The sequence below is a fragment of the Triturus cristatus genome, chromosome 7 (genome assembly GCF_964204655.1).
Source record: "Triturus cristatus chromosome 7, aTriCri1.1, whole genome shotgun sequence".
Taxonomy (NCBI): Eukaryota; Metazoa; Chordata; class Amphibia; order Caudata; family Salamandridae; genus Triturus; species Triturus cristatus.
In genome coordinates, this window is record NC_140590.1 from 994,082,307 (window position 1) to 994,105,597 (window position 23,291).

At 41.8% G+C, this 23,291-nt stretch overlaps 1 protein-coding gene across 1 annotated transcript in view; it reads left to right on the top strand.

Annotated features, from left to right (window-relative positions):
* The window catches only part of FSTL4 (follistatin like 4), a 2,149,215-nt gene that overhangs the window by 1,608,975 nt on the left and 516,949 nt on the right, over nucleotides 1-23,291 (top strand). Inside the window, exon 7 of the mRNA XM_085618028.1 lies at nucleotides 16,228-16,394. Within this exon, the coding sequence (XP_085474154.1) occupies nucleotides 16,228-16,394 (167 nt within the window). The remainder of the gene's footprint in view (nucleotides 1-16,227; nucleotides 16,395-23,291) is intronic.

Consider the following 23,291-nt stretch of genomic DNA (forward strand, 5'->3'; position numbering starts at 1 on the left):
CAGCTGTTTATCCCTGTTTTGCATGTTACCCCATGTTTCTTTTATGTTTCCTTTAATTGTTTTAGCGGTCATGAATTTTGTAGTGCAGTTTATCTGAATTACAAATACAAATAAAAAGACTATTTCAAGACTTCATAAAACTACGTGGAATATCGGTACTAATACATGCCCCTTCTAGGGACAATCGAGGAAGAGAGATTTAAAAGATGTAAGATTTTGGAGCACGGCATACCATTTTACTGGCTGCAGATTTTCCTCCGGTTGCTTGTAAGATGAAAGTCACATATGAGAAGAAGAAAATAAATAATTCTGGTTGTTGCAATTATAGAAGAAAAGGCAATTTTGCAGGGATTTGGATCTAATACACCAAAAACACATAACGTTCACGGTCGTTGAAATAGTCCACTATCGAAGCACAAGGAAACGGGATGTAAAATAAAAGCATCTTCATGAGCTAATATTTAAAATAGCCCACATCTGATCATTTGCATAATGCATTCGTGGCTTACTACCTCCAGGGAGAATTAATTAAGTAAATAACAAGTCGTTTTTATTTATGTTCTTTTACAGACAGAAAAAGGGATTTTTTTACTCATACCAAATATGTTTTCCTGTGAATAGTGATACCTTAGGGCAAACCGATGTGTATATTATGCACCTTATTATCTATTTTAGCAAAAAAATAAAAGGTTAGAATGCAAACAGCGCTGGTGGTGACAGAGTGATGAATGCATGCTTGGATAAACTCTAGCCTAATTAAAAATAGTACGAATATTAACATAATATTTTAACGTACTGTTCTCCTTTATTGCATATTTTTAGAGTAAGCATCAATTACGCGGCGTACAGTGATTATGTTCATTCAGTTCAACATTGGCAAGACTGCGAAGTGGGTTGCTCGGTTCTCCTTTGCCTGTTGTCCCACAGGACTTGATGTCGGGGCTGTTGCATTATTGCCTCATTTCAATTCTTGAACTCCTGTTTTTTTGTTCATATCTCATAAACCACCCACATCTTACATGCTAACAGTTTAAATGTTATGTATGCCAAACTGGAATAAAATTCTGCAAACAGGTTTCTGCCAATGTCAGCGTCAGTTTCGGTATTAGCTCCTAATAATTATGACAGATTCCTTCAGGGACTGTCACAAGTGTTTGATTTTTGGCAAAACTGTGTGTTGCAGCTATATTAACCCGAGAACGATTTTGATGTGCTTTGACAGGGTTCTAACACAATACTGAGAGGTTTGAAATGCACTTGCATTACCTCTGCAATAGCGAGAAGATAACATGATACGGATTGTAAATCTGAACTGCCCTATGCATACTCACTTCGATGATATGTTGGTAGTCCATCTGCTAGATATGTAAGCAGAGGTCAATAATATTGGCCTCAATATTTTGACATGGAGACGTTGTTGGCTGTAAATCTTTTCGATGTACTGACACAGAGATGAAATTGAAATTTTGCATTGCCTGCTTGGCACACAAATGTCTTCCAAGATGCATTATTTGTTTGATCCGTCCTCTTATGCAGTAATCACTAAAGGTTTGGACTCACTGTAGTATCGAAAACAAGAAACAGCTGTTCTCATTTGCAGCTCACCTAAGATTTTAAAAGTTTTTTCAACTACATTCCCAATTGTTCTCTTAGTACATTCCATATACAATATTGCAACATTTGCCGTGCACATTTGAAGTAAGAACCATTTAAAGAGCCTGATTCATAAAAAAGTATTTTAGAGTACCTTAAGTAGTCCTCCAGTACTACTGATTCATGTGTGACAAGATCTCCTCCTCAACTATTTATTATGTGCAGAGATCTCTACCGCGATGACAGAGATGTACGGACACATAGGTACACACTGTAGTAGTAAATTTAGCAGGACAAGGGGAGTAGAGGTGGAAAAATGGGGAAGAATTACTTCTAAATGCAAGGGTCTTAGGTAAATTTAATGAGGGGCTTAGGGATGGATATTATAATAGAAAATACAAAGCTACCTTTGAGTAAGACAACTGAATTCGCAAAATACACTTCTAATTCTACTACGTCCCAAGTAGTGACAAAACAGGTGCTCACTAATCATTGAGGTAAATCAAGCACTATACATGGCAAACCATGTACTTAACTACAAAATTGATGCCAACATGCACACGGATAATGTGGTAGTTTATCCAGATTGCAAAGAGATTCAGGGTTGTGCTGCAAATGCCGAAGCGCCTGTCCGGTGGCGTCTTTAGGTAAACGTCCAAGCTATAGTGCAAGAAGGCAGAATTCCTTTTGCTGGCGTGAGCATCCTTCCATGGGCTACTAAATAGCCGTCTTCAAAGTTTAATTTAGTTGCGTTAAAAAACGTATAAGTCAATAATCGTTGATATTCAAATCAATTTATTTCTGATGATAATTGCATTCAGACTCCATGCAAAATTGCGTGCTTGCCAAGTTGGGAATAAATCATCCAACTTTATGTAAATTATCGATAAACCCAATGCATTTCGGGTCCAATCATGACCCTTCATCAGGGAATTCTTTATCATAACTGCAGATACAAAGAACAAAAAGGCAATTCATTCTATAGTCCTAGTAAGCTTAAATCATGGATCAAAACATATTATTGAAATCATTAAAGAGGGCGATGATGTTGAGGTGAAGCTGTATGGTATGGAGGTGATACGTTCTAGCAGTGTGTTAAAAATTATACGGTGACACAGTTCATGAGTAAGCTGCCAAATATTTGCAGTTCAAATGTATTAACAAAAAATACGTTTGGGCGAAAGTCGCGTATATCAATGTGTATTAGCAAACTAGCAAGTGCTCTTAGTTTCCGTGGAGTCAAACGGAAATAAGGTTTCGTATTTAAAAATAGGACGTGCACTAGTTTTTACAGAAAAAAGTGAACATGCTAAAAGGCGGCTTGGTGCAAGCGGTGACGCAATTACAAAAGATATTTGCTAGTCAAACGAAGCTGCCATTCCAGGCTTACCCGGTTCGTTAGTGGTGGCTACGTCCGGCGGAAAGACGTTAGGCGGAAACACGTCTGGTTACGTGTCTAGCGTGCTTACAACTTAAACCTGCACTCAAAGTTAACATGAATTAAATTACATTTTTTATGTAATTTAAAATCTAAAAAAGATCAAAATTAATTGATAGCATTTTTTATAATCAGTTGGGTTAAATTAAATAAAAATGTATGTGAGGGTGGGTGATTTTAATTTTAAAGTATTGTTAAAAATATTTTACGACAATGAATATATTTAAATTCATTTTTATATTAAAACAACATTATTTTAAGAGGTAGTGTGTTGCATCTTTTCCTTTAAATAGTCACATGTTAACAGTATTTGTTTGAAATGATTTTAAATTTATATATTACATTAAAATAATTATATTTATAGTTTTAATTAAAAACAATACTGTTGATGATGTTGAGGTGAAGCTGTATGGTATGGAGGTGATACGTTCTAGCAGTGTGTTAAAAATTATACGGTGACACAGTTCATGAGTAAGCTGCCAAATATTTGCAGTTCAAATGTATTAACAAAAAATACGTTTGGGCGAAAGTCGCGTATATCAATGTGTATTAGCAAACTAGCAAGTGCTCTTAGTTTCCGTGGAGTCAAACGGAAATAAGGTTTCGTATTTAAAAATAGGACGTGCACTAGTTTTTACAGAAAAAAGTGAACATGCTAAAAGGCGGCTTGGTGCAAGCGGTGACGCAATTACAAAAGATATTTGCTAGTCAAACGAAGCTGCCATTCCAGGCTTACCCGGTTCGTTAGTGGTGGCTACGTCCGGCGGAAAGACGTTAGGCGGAAACACGTCTGGTTACGTGTCTAGCGTGCTTACAACTTAAACCTGCACTCAAAGTTAACATGAATTAAATTACATTTTTTATGTAATTTAAAATCTAAAAAAGATCAAAATTAATTGATAGCATTTTTTATAATCAGTTGGGTTAAATTAAATAAAAATGTATGTGAGGGTGGGTGATTTTAATTTTAAAGTATTGTTAAAAATATTTTACGACAATGAATATATTTAAATTCATTTTTATATTAAAACAACATTATTTTAAGAGGTAGTGTGTTGCATCTTTTCCTTTAAATAGTCACATGTTAACAGTATTTGTTTGAAATGATTTTAAATTTATATATTACATTAAAATAATTATATTTATAGTTTTAATTAAAAACAATACTTTATTAAATGTCCCTATATTTTCCTATGGGGAGTTCTCCGCATGGTGGCAGAGAACTTCACAAACAGGTGGAAAGTTATAAAATACTCATAAATTCAATTTTAGGAGTTCTTACTTGTCCCTTTAAAGAGGTGGAGACTCTTGAATGTAAACCTATAGGTAAATCTCTAGTCAGATATTTTGAGTAGCAAAAAAGTGGAGGGTTACATGTATGTGTAAACGTAGATCTACATGTGAGCATATCTACACAAGCAAACATACCTGCTACCAGGCCCAGCAACACAATATTATCTTCGACATGAGTTACCCTAATTACTATGAATGACCCTTACAACTCTAGCTGGTTTACATCTCAAACAAAATATTCATACATGTGTACATGATTGTGATTAACAGTCTGCTGCACAGGCATTCATTTTCATTTCTTGAATATTTCTTTTAATGCATAGTTCTTGCATTCTGGGACATAGTCTTTCGATGCCACAAAGGAAACCCCTCAATAAACTTTAAAAAGCACTAAACTTTAAGAGAAGTGGAAGAGAACAGAGACCAAATGATTACCCTACTTCCTGTGCTTTTATTAGTATGTGACCATAACTTATAGATCACAAGAGGCATAGCTTGTCTTCTACTTACTGTCAGGCAGAACTGGGCGGTGCAGACCATTTGTACTTTAGAGAATGGTATGCTCAGCTTCAGAGGAAAGGGTATACTTGATTAGCATATTTGTTGTACTGGTAAGTTCCTTGTAAAGTTGAATACCAAGTACACAGGGCCCGCACTGCAAATGCTACGAGTGGGCTACAGCAATGCTTGTGCGATCCACTGAAGTATCCCTTCAAACCTGTCTCAGACCTGCTAATTCAGTACCTATGTGTGCGGTTTACTGCCACTTTGACTTGACATTTAAAACAACTTGCAAAGCCTTAATTTCCCTTTTATAACATATATGTCACTCCTAAAGTAGGCCAAAGTAACCCTGAGGGCAGGGTGCTAAGTAGGTAAAAGGTAGGGAATGTACCTTTATGTTTTGCATGCCCTGATAGTGACAAACAGCCTATTTTGTTTTTCACTACTGTGAGGACTACTCCTCTCATAGGCCAGCATTGGGAATTCCTTAATATACTTGTAAGCTGAAATTCCTGATCAGAGAGGAGTAGTGTTTTCATGTTTAATATGTTTGTAATGGTAATGATAAATGCTCCTTACTAGTGAAGTTGGATTTAACATTACTGTTTAAGAAATGCCACTTTTAGAAAGTCGGCATTTCTCTGTACTGCCTGCTCTCTGTGACTGATAGCCTGTCTCCAATGTATGTCTAGGTTGGGTAACAGCTACACTTTGTGCATTACCTCTAGACAGCCACAAACACAAGAACGTTAGACTCATCTGCATTTTGAGCACTCATCTACATTCATCTGCTTTCTGATGGGTATTCCTGGGCATTGCTGGAATGGGAGGAGCTGACATATGCACCCCAATAGGAAGTGTCCTTTCCACACACAAAGCACCAATTTACACCCCTTTCCCCCCCACCCACCCCAGGTTTAGCCTGGCAGACAGGACTGGGTTAAAAGGGAGCCTTGCACACTTCAGAGAGTTCCTTTGAAGTCACACCCTACATCAAAGGCGATTTTGGATATAAGTACTGAGTCTCTGACCCGCTAAAATCAGACACTTTTGGATCTTGAACTGAACCTCTGTCAGAAGGACTGGTGTGCTGCTGAAATTACTCAACTGGCCTACTTTTCTACTTGTTACCCTGCTGTCCGCTGCCCCCTGACTCTGCTGGAAGGGTTCCAAGTGATCTCCAAGGGTAGACTGAGGTGCCTCCTGTTTTCCGAAGTCTCAGGGACACAAAAGGCTTCCTGCAATTCTGCTGGTGCTGCTGGACTCTGCTGTCGGTGAGTCCTACCCTTGCTTAAGGTGCCTCAAGTTAGGGTCTCAGAAGTGGGCTCTGCAAAAGACTTCCAAGTCTTCACCTACAGCTCCTAGGCCCGTCTTCAACCTGCTCCTGACGCCCAATAGGCTCTTCTGCAGTAGTGGGCCCTTGGAAGTGGTGTTTGGGCCCCTGAAATCAAACTTTTGGGCACTTCGTGACCACAAATGGGCCCTTTCGCACTGGGACTGCGCTGCTCGCTCAAAGGATCACCCCGAGCCACAGCAAGCATCGCCTCCCATGACCGCGAGGCACCATCTGGCGTTTGCAAATCCCGGCCAACTCTTTGCTCTCGCAGGATCATCGCGAGCAATGGTCTACTTTAACTTTTATTCACCTCTTGTGACTGTCACACATAATTGTGGGGGGTAAAGCACCATGTGACCCACTGAAGAAGCTGATAGTGAACATTTCCAGGTGTATAGAAGCAAATACATTTTCTGAATCCATTTGCCAGTGTAAATCGATAATTAGAAAGTACCAAACAATATACACGTGCATAGCAAGTCCTTTATGTACCTGTTTCTGCTTAGTTGCACAGGTAGCTTTGTGAGTCAGACCCTCTTAATTTATTCCTGAAAATTCTTTCAACATTAACGATTTCTCCTGGATCACATTGGGGCCAACTGAACAGGAATGGCATTTGATAAATAATTGAGCCCATTCAAATACATTTATAAAAGCCTTTACATTGTTATTACTACTTTAAGTACCAGATAATAAAACATCTGTTGGTTTTAGCAGATGTTTGCACTATTTCTCCATCACTTCCCACTTTTGTTTTACCTTATCAAGGGCAGCTAATCACTATTATAGGAATTACAGATAATATTGCGAGATTGCAACCCCTCAAGAAACATAACAAGTAACAGCTAAATTAACTTTTAAACACTTTCACTCTTAGGCTGGTTGCCTGCCTTGATTTAAGTCATTTTCTTTTTTGTTGAATGACATTTATATGCCTGAACCCGATTTCACCATCTCAAAGTAGAAAAGAAATTCTCTTTTGTATTCACAATCCATGAAAAATGTAATAATGAACGTAGCTTCAACAGGTGCTAAATAATGACACACAGAACCCCTTTACTAAAAAATGCCATTAATACTACTATGCATTTTTGAAAATATCAAGAAAATGAATATAGGAACAGGGTCGCCAGAAAGAAAACTCTCATTTACTGTGTAAATTATCTCGAAGCCATTCTAAATCAATGTGCTCTGCTCTACATATGCCCATTCCTAGCTGTTCTCTCCATTGACCTCAATTATAGATGTCTCATTTGTGAAATTATGATTGCCTCTGGCAGGCTTCAAATGACAGCAGAGCAGCGATGTCTGAGATAAATCACCCCCCGTTTAATACTTACCTAGATTAGAATACACAGACATCAGCAGAGCCAAGAAGAGTCCTATTTAACATGCAATGTAATAAAAACGAGCAAACAGCAAAAGAAAAGGAGACCAAAGTCCTACTTCCTGAAATTAAAATGACATATTTTCTGAAGGAATTTAGTGCACTACGTTCAATAGCTTGTTATGCACCATATATTGCAAAAAATCACTTATAAAACCACCAAGAGATCACGCAGCATAATTTCATGGAAAACTAAGCTATTTTGCCCTATTGTGTTGAATCTCTTTATAATGAAAGCTGATGTTAGACATTTAGCATCTGATCAAAGAGGAAAATGGCACCTGTAGGAAGCTGGCTCTTTAAATAGTGGACCAAAAAGAGGTGAACTGTGTAGAATGTCCAGGCAAACCCAAAGGAATCACAGAGGCACAAATGACACACCAAATCCTTTCTTTTCTGGTAGTGTGGGCGAGCTGTTCGGCATTTCAGTGGGTAGTGCTAAGCATTTATTGCACGCACATAGGCAGTAAATGAGACACACACTCAGTTAAGAAATCTGACACCAATTGATAAAAATAAAATACTTTTACATAAATTTACATACCAATGTCATCAAAATCAGGTAAATACTTTTTGAATTATGAATTTTACCGTTTTCAGAAAATGACTTTTTGGGAGCGATTATGTTATCCTATGGGGGAAAAACGTATACTGCATTCAGGCTCCTAACAATGACTTACGGGGCCAGTCTTCAGTACTGAAGGCGAGTTTGGTACAAGGTCCAAGGCAGCATCAACAGGTCACATCGGGCAGCACTGAGGTGGCCAGGTGCAGAGATACTTTTCAGTGCTGGGAACCCAATGTTATCTTATGGAGGAAAAACATGTACTCCATTCAGGCGCTTCACAGCGACCTACAGAACCAATCTCTTGGATTTAAGATAAATATGGGGCAAGGTCCAAGGCAGAACCGACAGGTCACCTCAGGCGGCACTGGGTTGGCCGGGTGCAGAGGTGTTTTTCAACGTCGGGTGCCCAATTTTATCCTATGGGTAAAAAACATTTACAGCATTTGGGCACTTCACAGCGACTTACATGACCAATCTACTGGACTTAAGGTGATTATGGGGCAAGGTCAAAAGCCACATCAACAGGTCACCTAGGGAGGCTCTAGGGCATCGGATGCATAGGTGTGTTATGGCATTGGGTATCCCATTCGCTTTAAAGGGGATTGCTCCCATTGCAAAGTGGCTGCAAGCTGGCACTGGGAGACCAGTCAGGCTGAACCAACAAGGGGGCTCAGGTCTCACAATGTTCAGGAATGTGGGGACACATTTGGTCCTCTTCACCATGGGCCTTGGGTGGCCAGCTGCAGAGGTGTTCTGGAGGCATCAGGTTTTCATCACCGGAGACACACACTGTAGAGGAGGCCTGCACAAAGAGGCTGCAGGCAGCGGCTATGAGTCCACTGTGGGCAAACCCAAGGTGGTCTTTATCTCTGGAAAGTTGGGGAACCACGCTGGCACCATTGGCCCACTTCAATGCGGACTAAAGGTCAATGGTGCAGTGGTGCTTTCCAGTGTCGGGATTGCAACGGACCAGAGTTCTCACAGTTCTTACGGAGTGCCTGCAGGATGCAGGAAAGCAGCTCCACTACTCCACGGGAGTTTCTTGGTCTTTGTTGAAGGCAGACACTCCTCCCAAGCATTTGGGGGAGCAGCACCTGCAGGACAAGACAACTTTAGCATAATCTATAGGAACTGCAGACAGGCTGGCAGGGTTGGCGCCAAGTCGGCTGCCTTGCCACTGTCCTTGCTTCTTGTGACTCTTCTATGTCCATTGTCTACTTAGGTCAGCAGGAATCTGATTTCCTGGTGCCAGGGGCTCCTCTAAATAATAGATTTAGGAGTGTTAGGCGATTGTAGGGTAGTAGCAATTGGGCTCACCCCTGGGGTCACTATGCCCTCTGTCTCACCACTTCCTGTGGGAAGTGGGCATAACCCTGTCCCAGATTTCCTAATTCTGCCATCACCAAGATAGCAGGCCTTTTAAATTTCATATCCACACCAGGTAGCCCATCTTAGGGGTAGAAGTAGCCTGAGGGTGGATGCACCTCTCTGAATGCTAATTTTCCCTCCTGTCCTGGCCCTAAATGGGCCCTGGTCAGGGGGGGTTGAAATCCCTCAAATCTGAGGAAAGCAATATTTCATACCCCAAAGCAGTGGCCTCTTTGAAGCTCCCTACCTTGGAATGCTAATTTATCAGCCTTCCTGAAGGATGTGTAACATACCTCTCTTCAGAGTATGCATTGTTCCTGACCTCCTGTAGTGGCAGACTGGATTGGACCAGTCAGCCAGCAAACTAGAGGGGTGGTAGGTTTCAGGGGTTACCTCTAAGGTACCCTCTGGGTGCATGTATTAATACATCAATTACTGGATTCAGTGTGGGTTTATTAATACGAGGTGTTTGATACCAAATACCATAGGTTTCAGTAAAGCCGATATGTAGCTGGGGAACTTGTTTTGACCAGTGCCCAGTACATACCATAAGAAGGCTTCCCTGGTCACTTGTAATGTTGTGTAATCGAACTTGACATCACTGGGCATATCTGCTTACGCAGATATGTCCTCTTATAAAAATATAATGAACCCTGCCTTACGGCTCAAAGGCCTGCTGTAGTCGTGAATTACGTATGCTAGATGCAGTGACTTTGGGATGGCACACAGGAGTATGTCATGTCATTTTTTCAATCATGGTTTGCACCATGTCACAGCCTGCACTGGCAGACTGTGTGGAATTTGTGTGTGGGTCCATTGGGTGACATAAGATATACTGCAGCTCTGTGGGACCCTCTTTAGCACTCATGCCCTAGGTACCTGGAGTGTCATTTATTAGGAACTTACATTGGTGCTAAAGTCCTTAGCAAATTTTAGCACAATTAAACACCTTGTTTTGGGGAAGGAGCACTGACACTAAGGTCTGGTTAGCAGGCCTCAGTGTACTGTCAGAGTCAAAAATCAGCATCTAGTAGCTAAAAAGGGGGCAAAAGTGGGGGGATAGCTGCAACGAAAGCCCAGTTTCCTACAGCACCTACATGCACCATAACTGTTCCTGACTGCTAAATAAATGGGAAGTTTATTTTAAGGTGAACTTGCAGTCAACCAGGGAGAGTGTGAGAGTTATAGATAAGTATCCATGACTTTATTTTGGCAGGTCAGCACTGTGGAAGTGGTGTAGCATAAACCAAGATGCACTCTTTTCTGTTGTTTTAAGACAGTTTTTAAAATTATAAGATTTTCTAATGAGTACCAATACAAAAATGTTATACATGGCCATCGATTTTAAAAGTATCCGAATCCCTCAATTAATGCTGAGCTGAGAAATTTCAGGGTGGTTCTTTGTTACTACGTCTGATACTTAGCAGAGCCACTCCCACATTTGGGAATCCTTACATTTCTGCAGGTGATGCAGTGAACTGAGCCACGTTTCTTGCTAAACCCTTTGCCTCAGCCTTAGAGTTTAGAAGTATTAAATAAGGTCGGGAAACAGCCTGTTTAAAAATGCTACTAAAGTCTTACCTGTTTCAACATTATTGAGGTTTCAAACTCCTGGGGAATCTAGTTTGGAGGAGTTAAACCACCCAACTGTCATACAAGGTGGTAATTTTGGAACGTACATGACGGTTTTTTGGTAAGTTAGAAAATGGAACAATCTCAAATTAATGAGCTGTGTTGCAACTTCTGCAGAGTACAAACACATTTTGCTTCGTCAGAGTAACTTGAAGCAGTAGCAGGTGTGCGGCTAAGACTTGGCCCTGCAGAAGCTGACAAAGGGTTTCCATAAAGATTTACCGGTTTACAAGCATCTATGCCCTGAAATGAACTTTTCATTGTTAAACTTATTCGAGGCAGAGGTAACATTGAAGTACATAAATGGAAGAACTTATGCCTGTAATATTAAGGCAAGCTTATAAGTCGCCTTGCATTGCATCTACTTCAGGTATCTCCCAGGGCCACACTAGCCCTTTGGTTTTGCAAGGAATGTGACATTGACCTGGGACTCCTCCTATACGCGATCAGTTGAGTCAGAACCAAATGTGCTACAGGTCTTTGATAACATATGTATGACAAATGCACACATCTTATTCCTTTGTATTAATGCACACAGTTCCTTGTATACTGCAATGGTCTCACTAGGTCACCACAGCCAAACTGTTGCTAGTGGCATTGGTACTCTCCTTATGATAAATGCTATTAACAGTGCACTAGAAAACACACTGCCCACCTAATTCACTAATGGAAGAGAACATACACTGAACAAAGAAGCAAACTTTATTGTAAAGCATCGATCTTGGGTCATCAACAGGATAATCGCGACAAAATCGATACCTGGGGTCAATAGGAAATACAGCATTTAGAATGGAGGCGACATCAAACGGGCTAAGAAGTAGAAAGAGGAGGGCACTGGTGGCCTCAGGTGGACTTAGTATATATATTTTGTGTCTTTATATTTTGATGCAGCTTTTATCAAGGTATCGACACTTTTTGTTATTTTTGCATTTACCAGTAATTGTACAGCGTAGACATATTTAGAAAGCAATGGAGATCTGAAGGGTGGGAACCTTTACAATGAAGCAGGATGTTTCTGGGGGATGAATCTATCATGTGAAGATAGAATGTTTTCTCAGCTCTTTTCTGATTTTCAGAAAGGTTGAAGAAGGTCTGGTCAGGAGGTTGTTCCTGATCATGGGTGCACAAGTAGAGCAGGCTCGCCATCTGGCTTTCTCATTTTTGCAGTTTTTTCTTTCCAGTCTAGTGTTCTGCTAGCTTCTGGTGTGGCACTGTCTACCTGAGCTAGTTTATTTGATCATTTTGTTGACCCTGCATGCCATGCAAGTTATGCTGAAGATGACGTAGGTTTGGAGTGGGAGCCAGCGTCATTCTTCAGGGTTGGCGTGACATGCACAAACGTCTTTAGGCCTTTGATGAGACGTGCTGCCACATGTAGCATGCCTTTCAGGGAAGCTAGATGTGTGTCCAGGAAACAACAGAGCACATATAACATACAATTTCCACTTTACTGTGCTTACTATTGTTTGCTGCCCCTTTGACAAATGCAGTGGTGGCTGGCATCTATGGGGAGGGGGATGGCGGGTGGGAATGCACGTGCAAATATGTTAATGTTTAAAAAACGTACCTGTACCGACGTCCTCCACTCCAGACCTCTTCTCAAATGGATGCTGAAGTGTGGGCACTAATCCTGGTGCTGCTCTCATGCTGTGAGAGCAGCACCCTGATTGAAGGGAGCGGCCTCACTCGTGGCTCGCAAGGACACTGGAGCCCTGCACTTACTCTGACACAACTGTGTTAAGACAGCTGGGTTAGAGGTTTAAAGGGCCAAAGGGACATGCACACTTTGAAAAGTGCAAACAGCCCACCCTCCTCCCTGCTGCTGTCATTCAGCAGCGGTCCGCCCCCGCCCCCGACTTGGCGGTCGGTTCAGGATGGGAGCATGAAAAATAAAATGGCTATGTATTACCATTTTATTTTTCATATTTGGGGAGGGGTAACTAGAGTGGCGCGACGCTTCTCCACTCCAATGGAGGAGCCACCCCTGGACAAATGCATGCAGCTCAAAATTAGCCAATAAAAACATATTTATGGATTTTAACTGCTTGTGGTATGACCTTTAGACTATGCAACTAAAGCTAGGGTAAATTCCAGAGTCAGCGCAAGGAAATTAGCAGTATATTACAGACGTCAAAAATATCAGAATACACATGTGGAAGCATAACACACTAGAAATTGGATAGTATTCATTCTTTTTTAGGACCACAGACTGTGCGCTTATATGGATAATACGTCCCCTTTCAAGGTTAATACAATCTATAAAGGTTACATAATACTGCATTATGTACTCTTCCTCAGCCTCTCCCCGTGCAAATATTTCGGTATATTTCCACTCCATTTTTCCCAACCAACCTGCTGTAGTTTCTATTAAAGCCTGTTGATTTCCATACTCCATTTATGTTTGCTGAGCTTTGCAATTTGTAAATCCCATACATCTTTCCTTGAATGCACACGTACAAACATACATACAAACGCGCATAAGTAAAGTTAAGTTTGTTTATGCTTGCGAATTTGTAGTGTCCTGGTCAAGCTTCAACTTGATCCTGACTCCTAGAAATGACATGTACCTACAGTGTTACTTCAGTATTACTGCTAATCCAGCATTTTCTGGGCCCACTTTCTAAGCATTGGTCATCCGATACATCTTTTATGTCTGCCTGAGAGGTGAAGGGAGTTAACATTTAATCAATCAATTTCAATATAATAGTTTAACCCATTTGGCTACACAATAAGGGCCAGGAATCAGTAGCTGGGGTTGAAAAGGTTTAATCAAGTTTAAGAATAAAGTTAAGATAAACAACACTTAACACCATGCTATAAAGATAAAGAATAACAACGGGGAAGCTCAACCTCCAGAAGAAATTGAATCGGACCAATACTAAGCAAACAAGAAATTCAGTCACGGCAATACAAAAGATTAACAAAATAATTTGATGCATTGAGAAGAGTCTCAGGTTTTCTCATCTATACCTAGATACCTAGGTAAACCTAAATCGTCTAAAATAAAGTCCGAGCTAAAAGGATGGTTTTAATGTCTAAAAGATCTAAAAAATAAGGGAATTCAATAAAGCAAAATAGAACTAGGCAGGAAAAAAGATGAAAGGTGTTATTATTTCAGAAACTTGGTCAAGAGTCTTCTTGGGTCAGGGAATAAGAGTTAGCCTAAGCCACACTCAGCAAAGAATCAAGGAAAGCGTAGAGGTCGAATCCTCTCAACATCCAGGGAAAAGTACTCTCACATCAGACAGACTAGACTCCAGTTATTCAAACCAAAATCATTCAGGTAACACCCCTCTGTTCACGTCATCATGGGTCTATTGTCTTTCTCTACTTTTCACATTGTAGACTCAACATTCGCAAAGTATCTCACAGTGGACATAGATACGACATTGTCTTCTCACATACAGGTTATGTTTTAGCATTGCTGAATGGGCTTTTCAGGTAACGCTCAGGTTCTCCATGTTCTTTCGTCAAGGTCTTCTCATGCTCTTTCTCTCTATCACTAGTACAGTTATGTATTTATTCTTCAACTAACAATGCGTGTGAATACCTGCAAGAAATATCATGCTAGCAGAAATTGGAAAACAATATTTTATGCAGCACATTAAACAGGCCTACTAATGGGAACTTAAAGTATTAATTCAATAGTGCACATTTAATATGCACGTGCACATTTAAACACAAATGAATATGAATAGTCAGTACATTAAATTCACATTACATGTGGCATACAGTAAATCCTTTGGATAATCATGTGGAAGTATGGCTAAGGCTACATTTTAAAGTACTATATGAAATATTAGTGCACACATTACATAAACGTTTGTCGTTTCTAAAATAATCACATTCTACATATATGAGGATGGTTTCTGTTTAATAATCTAAACAGTAAATGGCATTCAATGTATTAAGGCACACTCTATGAAAGTAAAATTTCATTTCTGTAGTGAATAAATGTCTACTAAGTAAGGATGGCTTATTAATATCTTGTTTAATCAGTGATGGCTACAACTATAAAAATATAGTGGGGTGATATGGCGCCAAACTCACCATATACTTTTCTCCTGGGCGCGCACCTCTCTCCTCGATCAACAAGGACTTCCTTTCTGTTCAGTGGACACCAATGCAACCAATCCTGGAGCTGCTCTCATGCTGAGAGCAGCTCCAGGATTCGTGGGAGCTGTCTAACCCAGCACTCATTTTGAGGCTGGTGGCCTGTGCCAGCATCCCCCGGATGTTTCACAGCCAGGGTATTGCTGGGATTACAGTGCACATGTTGGACTGGCCGTAGCAATAGAGTCGGCTAACCAAACATGCACATTGCAGGGGCAGCTGTAATCCTGCAATTGCAGGATTCAGCCCTGCCCCCTGCCCTCGCACTGCAGTATTTAAGTAAAATGACAGTGACATGCCATTTTACTTATTCATGTGTGCCTGCTGCGGTCGTAGCAGGCGGAGCGAAGCTCCTCTGCACAAAAGGAGAAGCCACCCCTGTGTTTAACTTAGTTAAACACATGGTTTGATTACATTCACTAGTCCTACAGTATATGCACTTCAGTAATAATGTCAAGTGCAACACTTATTTTAATATCGTTAGTCCATAGAAGAATCACGTGCTAATTGCACAGTCATGTATCTGTTATGAAGTTGCAATGTAATTTTGGCATGTAAGCAGTGGGCAGAATTGAGCTGCAACACTGCTAACATAGAGCCCACCAAAAAGACTAATTGTATCTTACACAAACACATGACACAAAGGCCATATCACGCCTTTTGTGCCCCAAAGAGCCACATTTCTGAAACTACAAGACTTCTAGATGACTTTTACATAAACATTAACGTTGTCATAGTTAATTTCTGTATTACGCAGCAGAATAATTACCACCAAAAAAATCGTATTGAGTAAAGCAGATGTTCTTGTATTTTTAAGGGGATACTGAATATAATCTTGGAAAATAGCAGGCTTAAAAACTCATGAGCTGGCACTGCGGTTTGATGCATCATTTGTACCACTTGGTTCCAAATCACAGTAGATGTTAAAATCACCGCCTTAGATAAATGAGCACTTCTGTTCATGTGTAATTTTTTACTTTTCATTGTTTTCACAGAGGTGATTGAGCTCACTCTTCCTGAAGAAGATAAAGTCTCCATCACTACCGTGACAGTTGGACTGAGCACGGTGCTGACATGCGCCATTCACGGGACACTGAGGCCGCCAATCATCTGGCAGCGTAATGGAATCACTCTGAACTTCCTCGACTTGGAAGACATCAATGTAAGTAAAACACAAACTCAATCATTTTCAAGCTTTGTAGGCATCACGGTAAATGGAAAAATGAATGCTTTTGAGAAAGCATATTCAAACGTAAACTGAGGTGTTTAGCAATTCATTCTCATGAGCTTTTGCTGTTTTTTATGAAATGTATATTGACAACTTTTTCTTTTGTTTCTAGCAGAGGTTGTGGTTTTATGTCTGTACTCTTTTCATGTTTGTGCTTCATAATTGTAGGCATCGGAGATTCACATGAGCGTTAATGAGTACTGGAAGTAGTATTACAGGAGTACTCTGTTACGTACCATAATGCACCTTCGCAAATCAGTCAGAAATATCCAATTCCATATTAATAAAAGTGCAAAGAGGGCACAGTACTCTCTATTTGTAATAACTGTATGTGAATAGCCTCTAAATGTTCCTTCCCATTTTAGAAGTTTTGGGACCAATTCTCAAAGGTTTGTAAGAGTACGCAAAAGAGTAATAGAGGTGTTCTACATTACATGCTCCAAAATCCCTCCCTGAAAAGGACCCTGTTACTTCATTATATTTTCATTGTAGCTGGTCACAGTCAACAGAGTAGCACACCTTGTTTAACAATATTTATTGGTACAGGGTAACTTAAATAAATGTCTGCTTTGGGTAACATAAAAAAAAACTTTATTCCATCCTTAATAGGTAAGGATTCATGCAATGTGATGGAGAATAATTTCCTAGTAAATGGTATCAATCGTGCAAGTAAAACTTAATTCAGTTAAATATTCATAAAAGTATAATGAAAGTCCTACTAAGTGATTATTTTCTCTTTTGTATCTGGAAGGCCGTCTTCAAAAAAATCAATTTAAATACCTGAACAGTGTAAAATTGTGCATCGTGTTCATCACAGAAATACATCTCAAAATGTTTCAATGGCCAACTATTGGTTCACTGCAATAATTAATATATTTATTAAGAATTAGCAAAGTTAACAGGACTCACCAATGAAACTTACTGGCTTTGCCACTGTTTGTTTTTCCAAGAGACCAGTGTATGTGGCCAACGTGGCAGCCATCTTTGTAGAGTTTTGTTTAGGCTTTAATAAAACCAATTTAAAGTTGGCCATCTTTGAATGGATTTTCTTACAGCATAAGAATATTTATTAAAATAATCCTGTTATCCATTTGTTCAAGTGTGTAGGTGGTTCTTCTTTGAATGGTTAAAAAACATTGTAATGTGGCCACAGACCAACACAGTGGGAGGTGGCACGCACAAAACTAGGTGGCTGGGGGTTACCTGGGCCCTGGGGAGTAGTCTTTAATAAATCAAAAGGCTGGATGAGGTGAAGAGAGCAGGGAGAAATATCAACAGAAAGAAAACAGTCTCTCACTTACACTGCATTGCAAAGCCTAACATCAGCAGTAGAAGAATATATTCCAACCAATCAAAACACCATGAGACTGAAGTACTGTTTGGACGTAACAAACACAAGAATAGTAAGGAAATTATCAAATTAGGAGCAGGGAGAGAGAGCGCGATGGTAAGGAACTTCAATCATGAGTAAAAATGCTGCCCTTAAGCCCACTCTATGTATCATATTGAACACACAATGTCTTCAACAACAGATAGCTACGCTATAGCTGCCTGTAGGTGAAGCCTAAAAACAGAAAATAATGGATACCAACAGGTGAAAGCCAATAAGGTGAGCGGAATCTTGTAGGGCATTTAAAGTGGAGGATGCTTATGTGTCATTTAAAGGATAACATGTGGGACCATTGCATGTAAAAGGTCAATGACCAGAGAGAAGAGGTAGGACCATATTGTGGAAATGCCTAGGCAGCACAGTTAAATAATTATTCCACCTTATTTCCAGCCAACTTCCTTATTACAGGAGTGGCAAGCAGTGTGCAATGTGTGCCAGTATTTGCCGGTACTAGGCACCAGTACTTATTTCTAAGCATGTATTTATCCACCACATTGTGTTGTTGTATGTCTATTTCCATTTAATGAGCTCTTATACTTTTTTTAAAAACTGACAAAAAGTAGCAGGTGGGCACTGCTGTTACTGGCATTTGTCAGCAGTGGAAGGAGCTGTGGGCTCTGCCAGCTGCGATGGGCATCCAAGAAACACTTTGGGACTTGGCAGTTAATGGTTTACAAATTAGGTACAGGTGGCACGGAATGCTTTATGCAAATATGTGTGTCTCCATTTTTCATCTTATAGAGGAGGGGTCAAAGAGGGTAGCAATGACCTTCTACCGCTCCCCCCCCCCATGGTAGAGTGCAGTCATCCACGAAAGTAAAGAGGGGGCCTGGCTGCCTCCTACAGCCAGGAGTGGTGCTTCCAAATGCATTCCGGACAAAAGTGGAAATCAGTGCACTGCCAAATGCTGCATCAGTCAAGCCCTTTGGCAGCCAACTGTGTGGTGCCCAAGGAAGGGAGGGTGCAGCCAGGAAAAGCATTCTACTTCGTCCCACCATTGGCTGCGAAGGACAACACAACTTCACAGACCGGTGGGTGAGAATGGCATTCTATGAGTGTGCAGAGGAGTCTTTGCTGTAGGACTCTCAGTAATACAGTGTTCACCTGCACAATAGCCTGAGAAGCTCTCACTGTGCCAGGGTACCACATGCTGATACAGAGTATGCGCAAGGGGTTTATTCCTGTGTCCTTGGTATTTAAAGGTAGGAATCATTTGTATATTAGGCCCACATAGCATAGTTTTATGTGATTATGATTTTCTGGATACTAAATTACATTTGTCTGCAGTGAGGTTGGATTTAAGAACCATGGAGACTTGATTTATATTGTAACTCTATATGCTGTGGCAGGACCTAATTTCTGAGGAATGTCTAACATAATATCTGGCAAGTTATCATTTGTATTTCACTCACAGCTGAAAGTTAATATACCATTAACATCAGTGATCGAAGAACTCTTGAACCAAAGTAATGTTATAAATTCTTTGATGGTTCATCAACTAAAAAGACAGCAATGCATTGCTCACCTTTGCACACAATGGCGTCTCAAAGAGAAAAGGACTGGAAAATGTTTAATTGAGTGATTGGATAGCTTACCTAATGTAGGAAGGTTTACAGAGTGAAACGCTCCATGGGTGTCATGTTATGTGTTATGATATTGTTTGCTAGTCTTTAAGTTACGTGTAAGCAAGGCACACACAGAGTTTCTAGGCATGGAAGGTGCATATAAACCGAAAAAATAATCCTGTCAAATCTTAGAAGATAGTTCAGCTGGCGTATCAGGCAGATGTCTTTATGTAGTTTAACTTTCTAAAACTAGTACATTTAACTTGGAATGTCTTCGTATTAGTGGTAAAAACAATAACATTTATAAATATAAAAAGATAGGTCAGAAACATGAAATAGAAAAAAGACTTTAAAACAAATTTGTACTGAAAAAGTCCTAAAATGAAAGGATTTCTCCTCTGTAAAAAATCGAAGAAGTGATCATATCCCAGCAAAGGAAGAAAAACCTCATGTGAAATTATTACATATGTACCTTTCACAATAACCTGATTCTACTTCTGAGAAAATGTCCACAGCATACTCTAAGGGGTGTATTCACAAGAACGTGTGATAACTACCGCAAGAGTAGCCTAACGCAACTCTCAACATCGCAGCCCAACGTGTGAAAATTACGCCGTGCCAACCAAGTATTCACAACGCGGCAGTAGCATGCGATAGTCACCAGATAATGTGTCAAATGGCCGCGCAAAATCCATCGCCACACCGCAAAAATGTGAAGCGCGAACACAAAAAAACATGCGACAAGGCCAATCGCGGTACAAAAAGTTGCAAAAAACCAGCCACAGGCCTGCAAATACCACACAGCTGGAGGGAAAATGCACCATAAAAAACACAGAAACAACACACCAGAAACAAGCCAAAGCACGTAGCAACATGGATGTAACCTGACCCAGCGCAGAGGAGAAGAGTGAGAGGACGACGGGGTGCCGACCGCAGGAAAACAAGACCAGCGTCACGGAGGCGACAGAACACTTCCCCGCAACTGACCCACAAGCAGACCACCTGGAATGCAGTCGGAGTGCTGAGGAGGCCAATCCAGGAGGCCAAGAGGCGCCGGCATGACGTGACAACCGAAACCAGGCACAAACCCGCCGCCAACAGGAAGGCAGCAACGATGACAGGAGGTGGCAGTCCTGCGCCACAGGAGGAGCTGGAGGAAACCGAGGCCACAGTCATCAGTGTGGAGACGGTGCAAGGAGAAGGGAGTACGGACACAGCTCGAGAGAACCTGACACAACATCAACAAGGAGAGTAACCAACAGGGACTTGGGGGACGGGTGGAGATGGACATTTTGGCACACATAGGGCCCGATTCACAGAACTAACTTAAGACAAAATCCTAAACTTACTACCATTTTGGTATTCGCAGAAGGCACTTACTCATTTTAGTATTCACAGAAGGCACTTACTCATTTCAGTATTCACAGAAGTTAGGAGTCCTAGCTTTAGAACTCCTAAATGCCTTCTGTGAATACCGAAAGCCTTAAAGTTAGGATTTTTTTCAGTTTAGGAGTAGTAAAGTTAGGACTCCTAACTTTAGGACTCCTAAATGCCTTCTGTGAATACCAAAAGTCTTAAAGTTAGGATTCTTCTCAGTTTAGGAATAGTAAAGTTAGGACTCCTAACTTTAAGACTCCTAAATGACTTCTGTGAATACCGAAATTCTTAATGTTAGGATTTTTCTCAGTTTAGGAGTAGTAAAGTTAGGAGTCAGTGGAAACTGGGGTGCTAAGCAGGGTATCAGTCTGATGATGGCATCCACGATAGGTGTTTTGCAACTCCGTAGGTTTGTCAGGATCACCGTTTAGACTCTGGCATACAGTGGTTGGAGGTTGTCCTGGCAGAGGTGGCGCGTGCCTCCTGCAGTGATGCGACGTCCGGGCCGCTCAAGACTCGATTTCATGTCTGAGCCCTTGTTTGACCGCAGATGAGGACGGAGGCAGCGGACAGCGCAAAGGCCACAGACACATGGCGTTGATGACACTAAGGCCATCGCCTCAGAGGCCACCCAATACGGATGCACAGCGGCCGTCACAGGCACCCTGCCTTGGGTTCGGTGACTTACGGTGCAGTCAGATGGGCCATGTGACCTGAGTGGGTTCTCATCAATGTCCGAGGTGTATGTTGCGGAGGATAGTGGAAGGTGTCCTCCAGGGCATGAGGCGAAAGGCCTGATGTTATCTGGAAGCAGCAAATGGTGGGTTGAGATGCCATGGCCTTGTTTTCGCCACGTAGTCAGTATCACCGCCATGATGGGGATGAAAACCCCAAGTCCATGGACTCAGTCGCCCCCAAAGTCCAACCAGAAAGTGACCATGGGTCTCGGGGAATAGACATCTTGGCACCGGGGCTGAAAGGGGATGCAGTCTGCGAAGAGGCCTGTACAAAGACATGAAGTCTTCCATAAACAAATCGTGGCTGAATTCGAAGGTGTGTGTGACCTACTTGTGCGCAGCGTAGGCCGAGGGCAATAGTCCGCTTAGGCCCACAGACATGTGTGGTTGTGATGCTATGCACAGAGTTGGTGGCACCACGTCGAAGGGAGTACACTGATGTCAACTCTGCAATGAACATATGTACTCTGCCATCGTGTAATCAATACTCAGTTTCATATGTGTGACCTACTTGACCGTGGTCTAGGTCGGAGGCGGCAGTAGAGTACGTCAACAAGAAAGGTCTAAAGCAGGCCTGTGTCGTGGAGGCCGTGATGGTCTGAGAGGCTGCCAAGGACGCGGCCCTCTGACCTGGAGCTTGCACAGGCACGTGGTGGGCCCTCCTTGACACACGCCGGTGTCGGTAGGTGATCAGTGTGGCCTGGCTGCACAGGGGTGGGCCTGACGGCTTCGGGGTCCAGTGGGTGGGGGTATGGCAGGCGCACAAGATTGCAGGCAACTCTGCTCATGAGGACGGCGTCGGCCTCATGGCGTGGTGAGTGGTGCCACCCTGGCAGAGACGTTGGGCTTTCCGGAAGAGGACCACGCCCAGGGCTCCGTGCTTTTTATTCACACCCCTACGCTGGCCTGGCGTACGCTGGGACATCCCACTCCTTTCACGCTTATGCGGGGGATGTAACAGGCAACATTTCTGCGAACTCCCCACTGGCTGGGGTGACATAGTTGCATCCACTGTCCACTACATTCCATACACCAGCGATATATGTCGCCATGGATATGGGTGTGTTCTGCAAGCTGCAGTCTGTCTCGCACATCTCCACCACTCTTGGCATTGTGTACTTTCCCATTCGTGGGTCACTTGCCTCTTCCACACATGCCTGGTTGCCACCTCTCCCTACATTCGGCTATTGTGTGGCTGGGGTGCCATGCCGTTGATGGCTCATGTTCATGGCTTGCACAGGTTCTGTCGTGTCTGGTGGGTTAGCATGTGGTTTTGCATGTTGGTTGTGATTTTGTGTCATGTGCATTGCCAGTGTTGTGAGTTGCATGGTTGTGTAGTTAAGGTGGGTGGGATGTTCATTTTGTACTTGCCAAGGGACTGTGCATTTCCCTTGGTGCCATCCTGGTAAAGCTGGGTCCTGATGGACTGTCGGAGGATGAAGGTATCAGGCACACTGGCGGAGAATTTGTAGGTTACATCGATGGAAGTTCCACAGTGTTCCGTTGTTGCCTGCACATTGATGTGAGATGTGTGCTTTCTGTTGCGGTGATTGTGTGCTGTGTCACCAGGGGGCACTGGTAGGACATGTGTGCTGTGGATTGCCCCAACACGTGCGTGCATCCAGCTATGGCGTATGGTCCTTGCTTGGTCTCCAGCAGATCCTGCGCATTTTGTTGGACGAATGGGGACTGGGGTACCAGGCTGATGGTGATGTCCAGGACAGGTGTGAGGGACTGGGATGTGGTTGGCTGTGTGACTCCT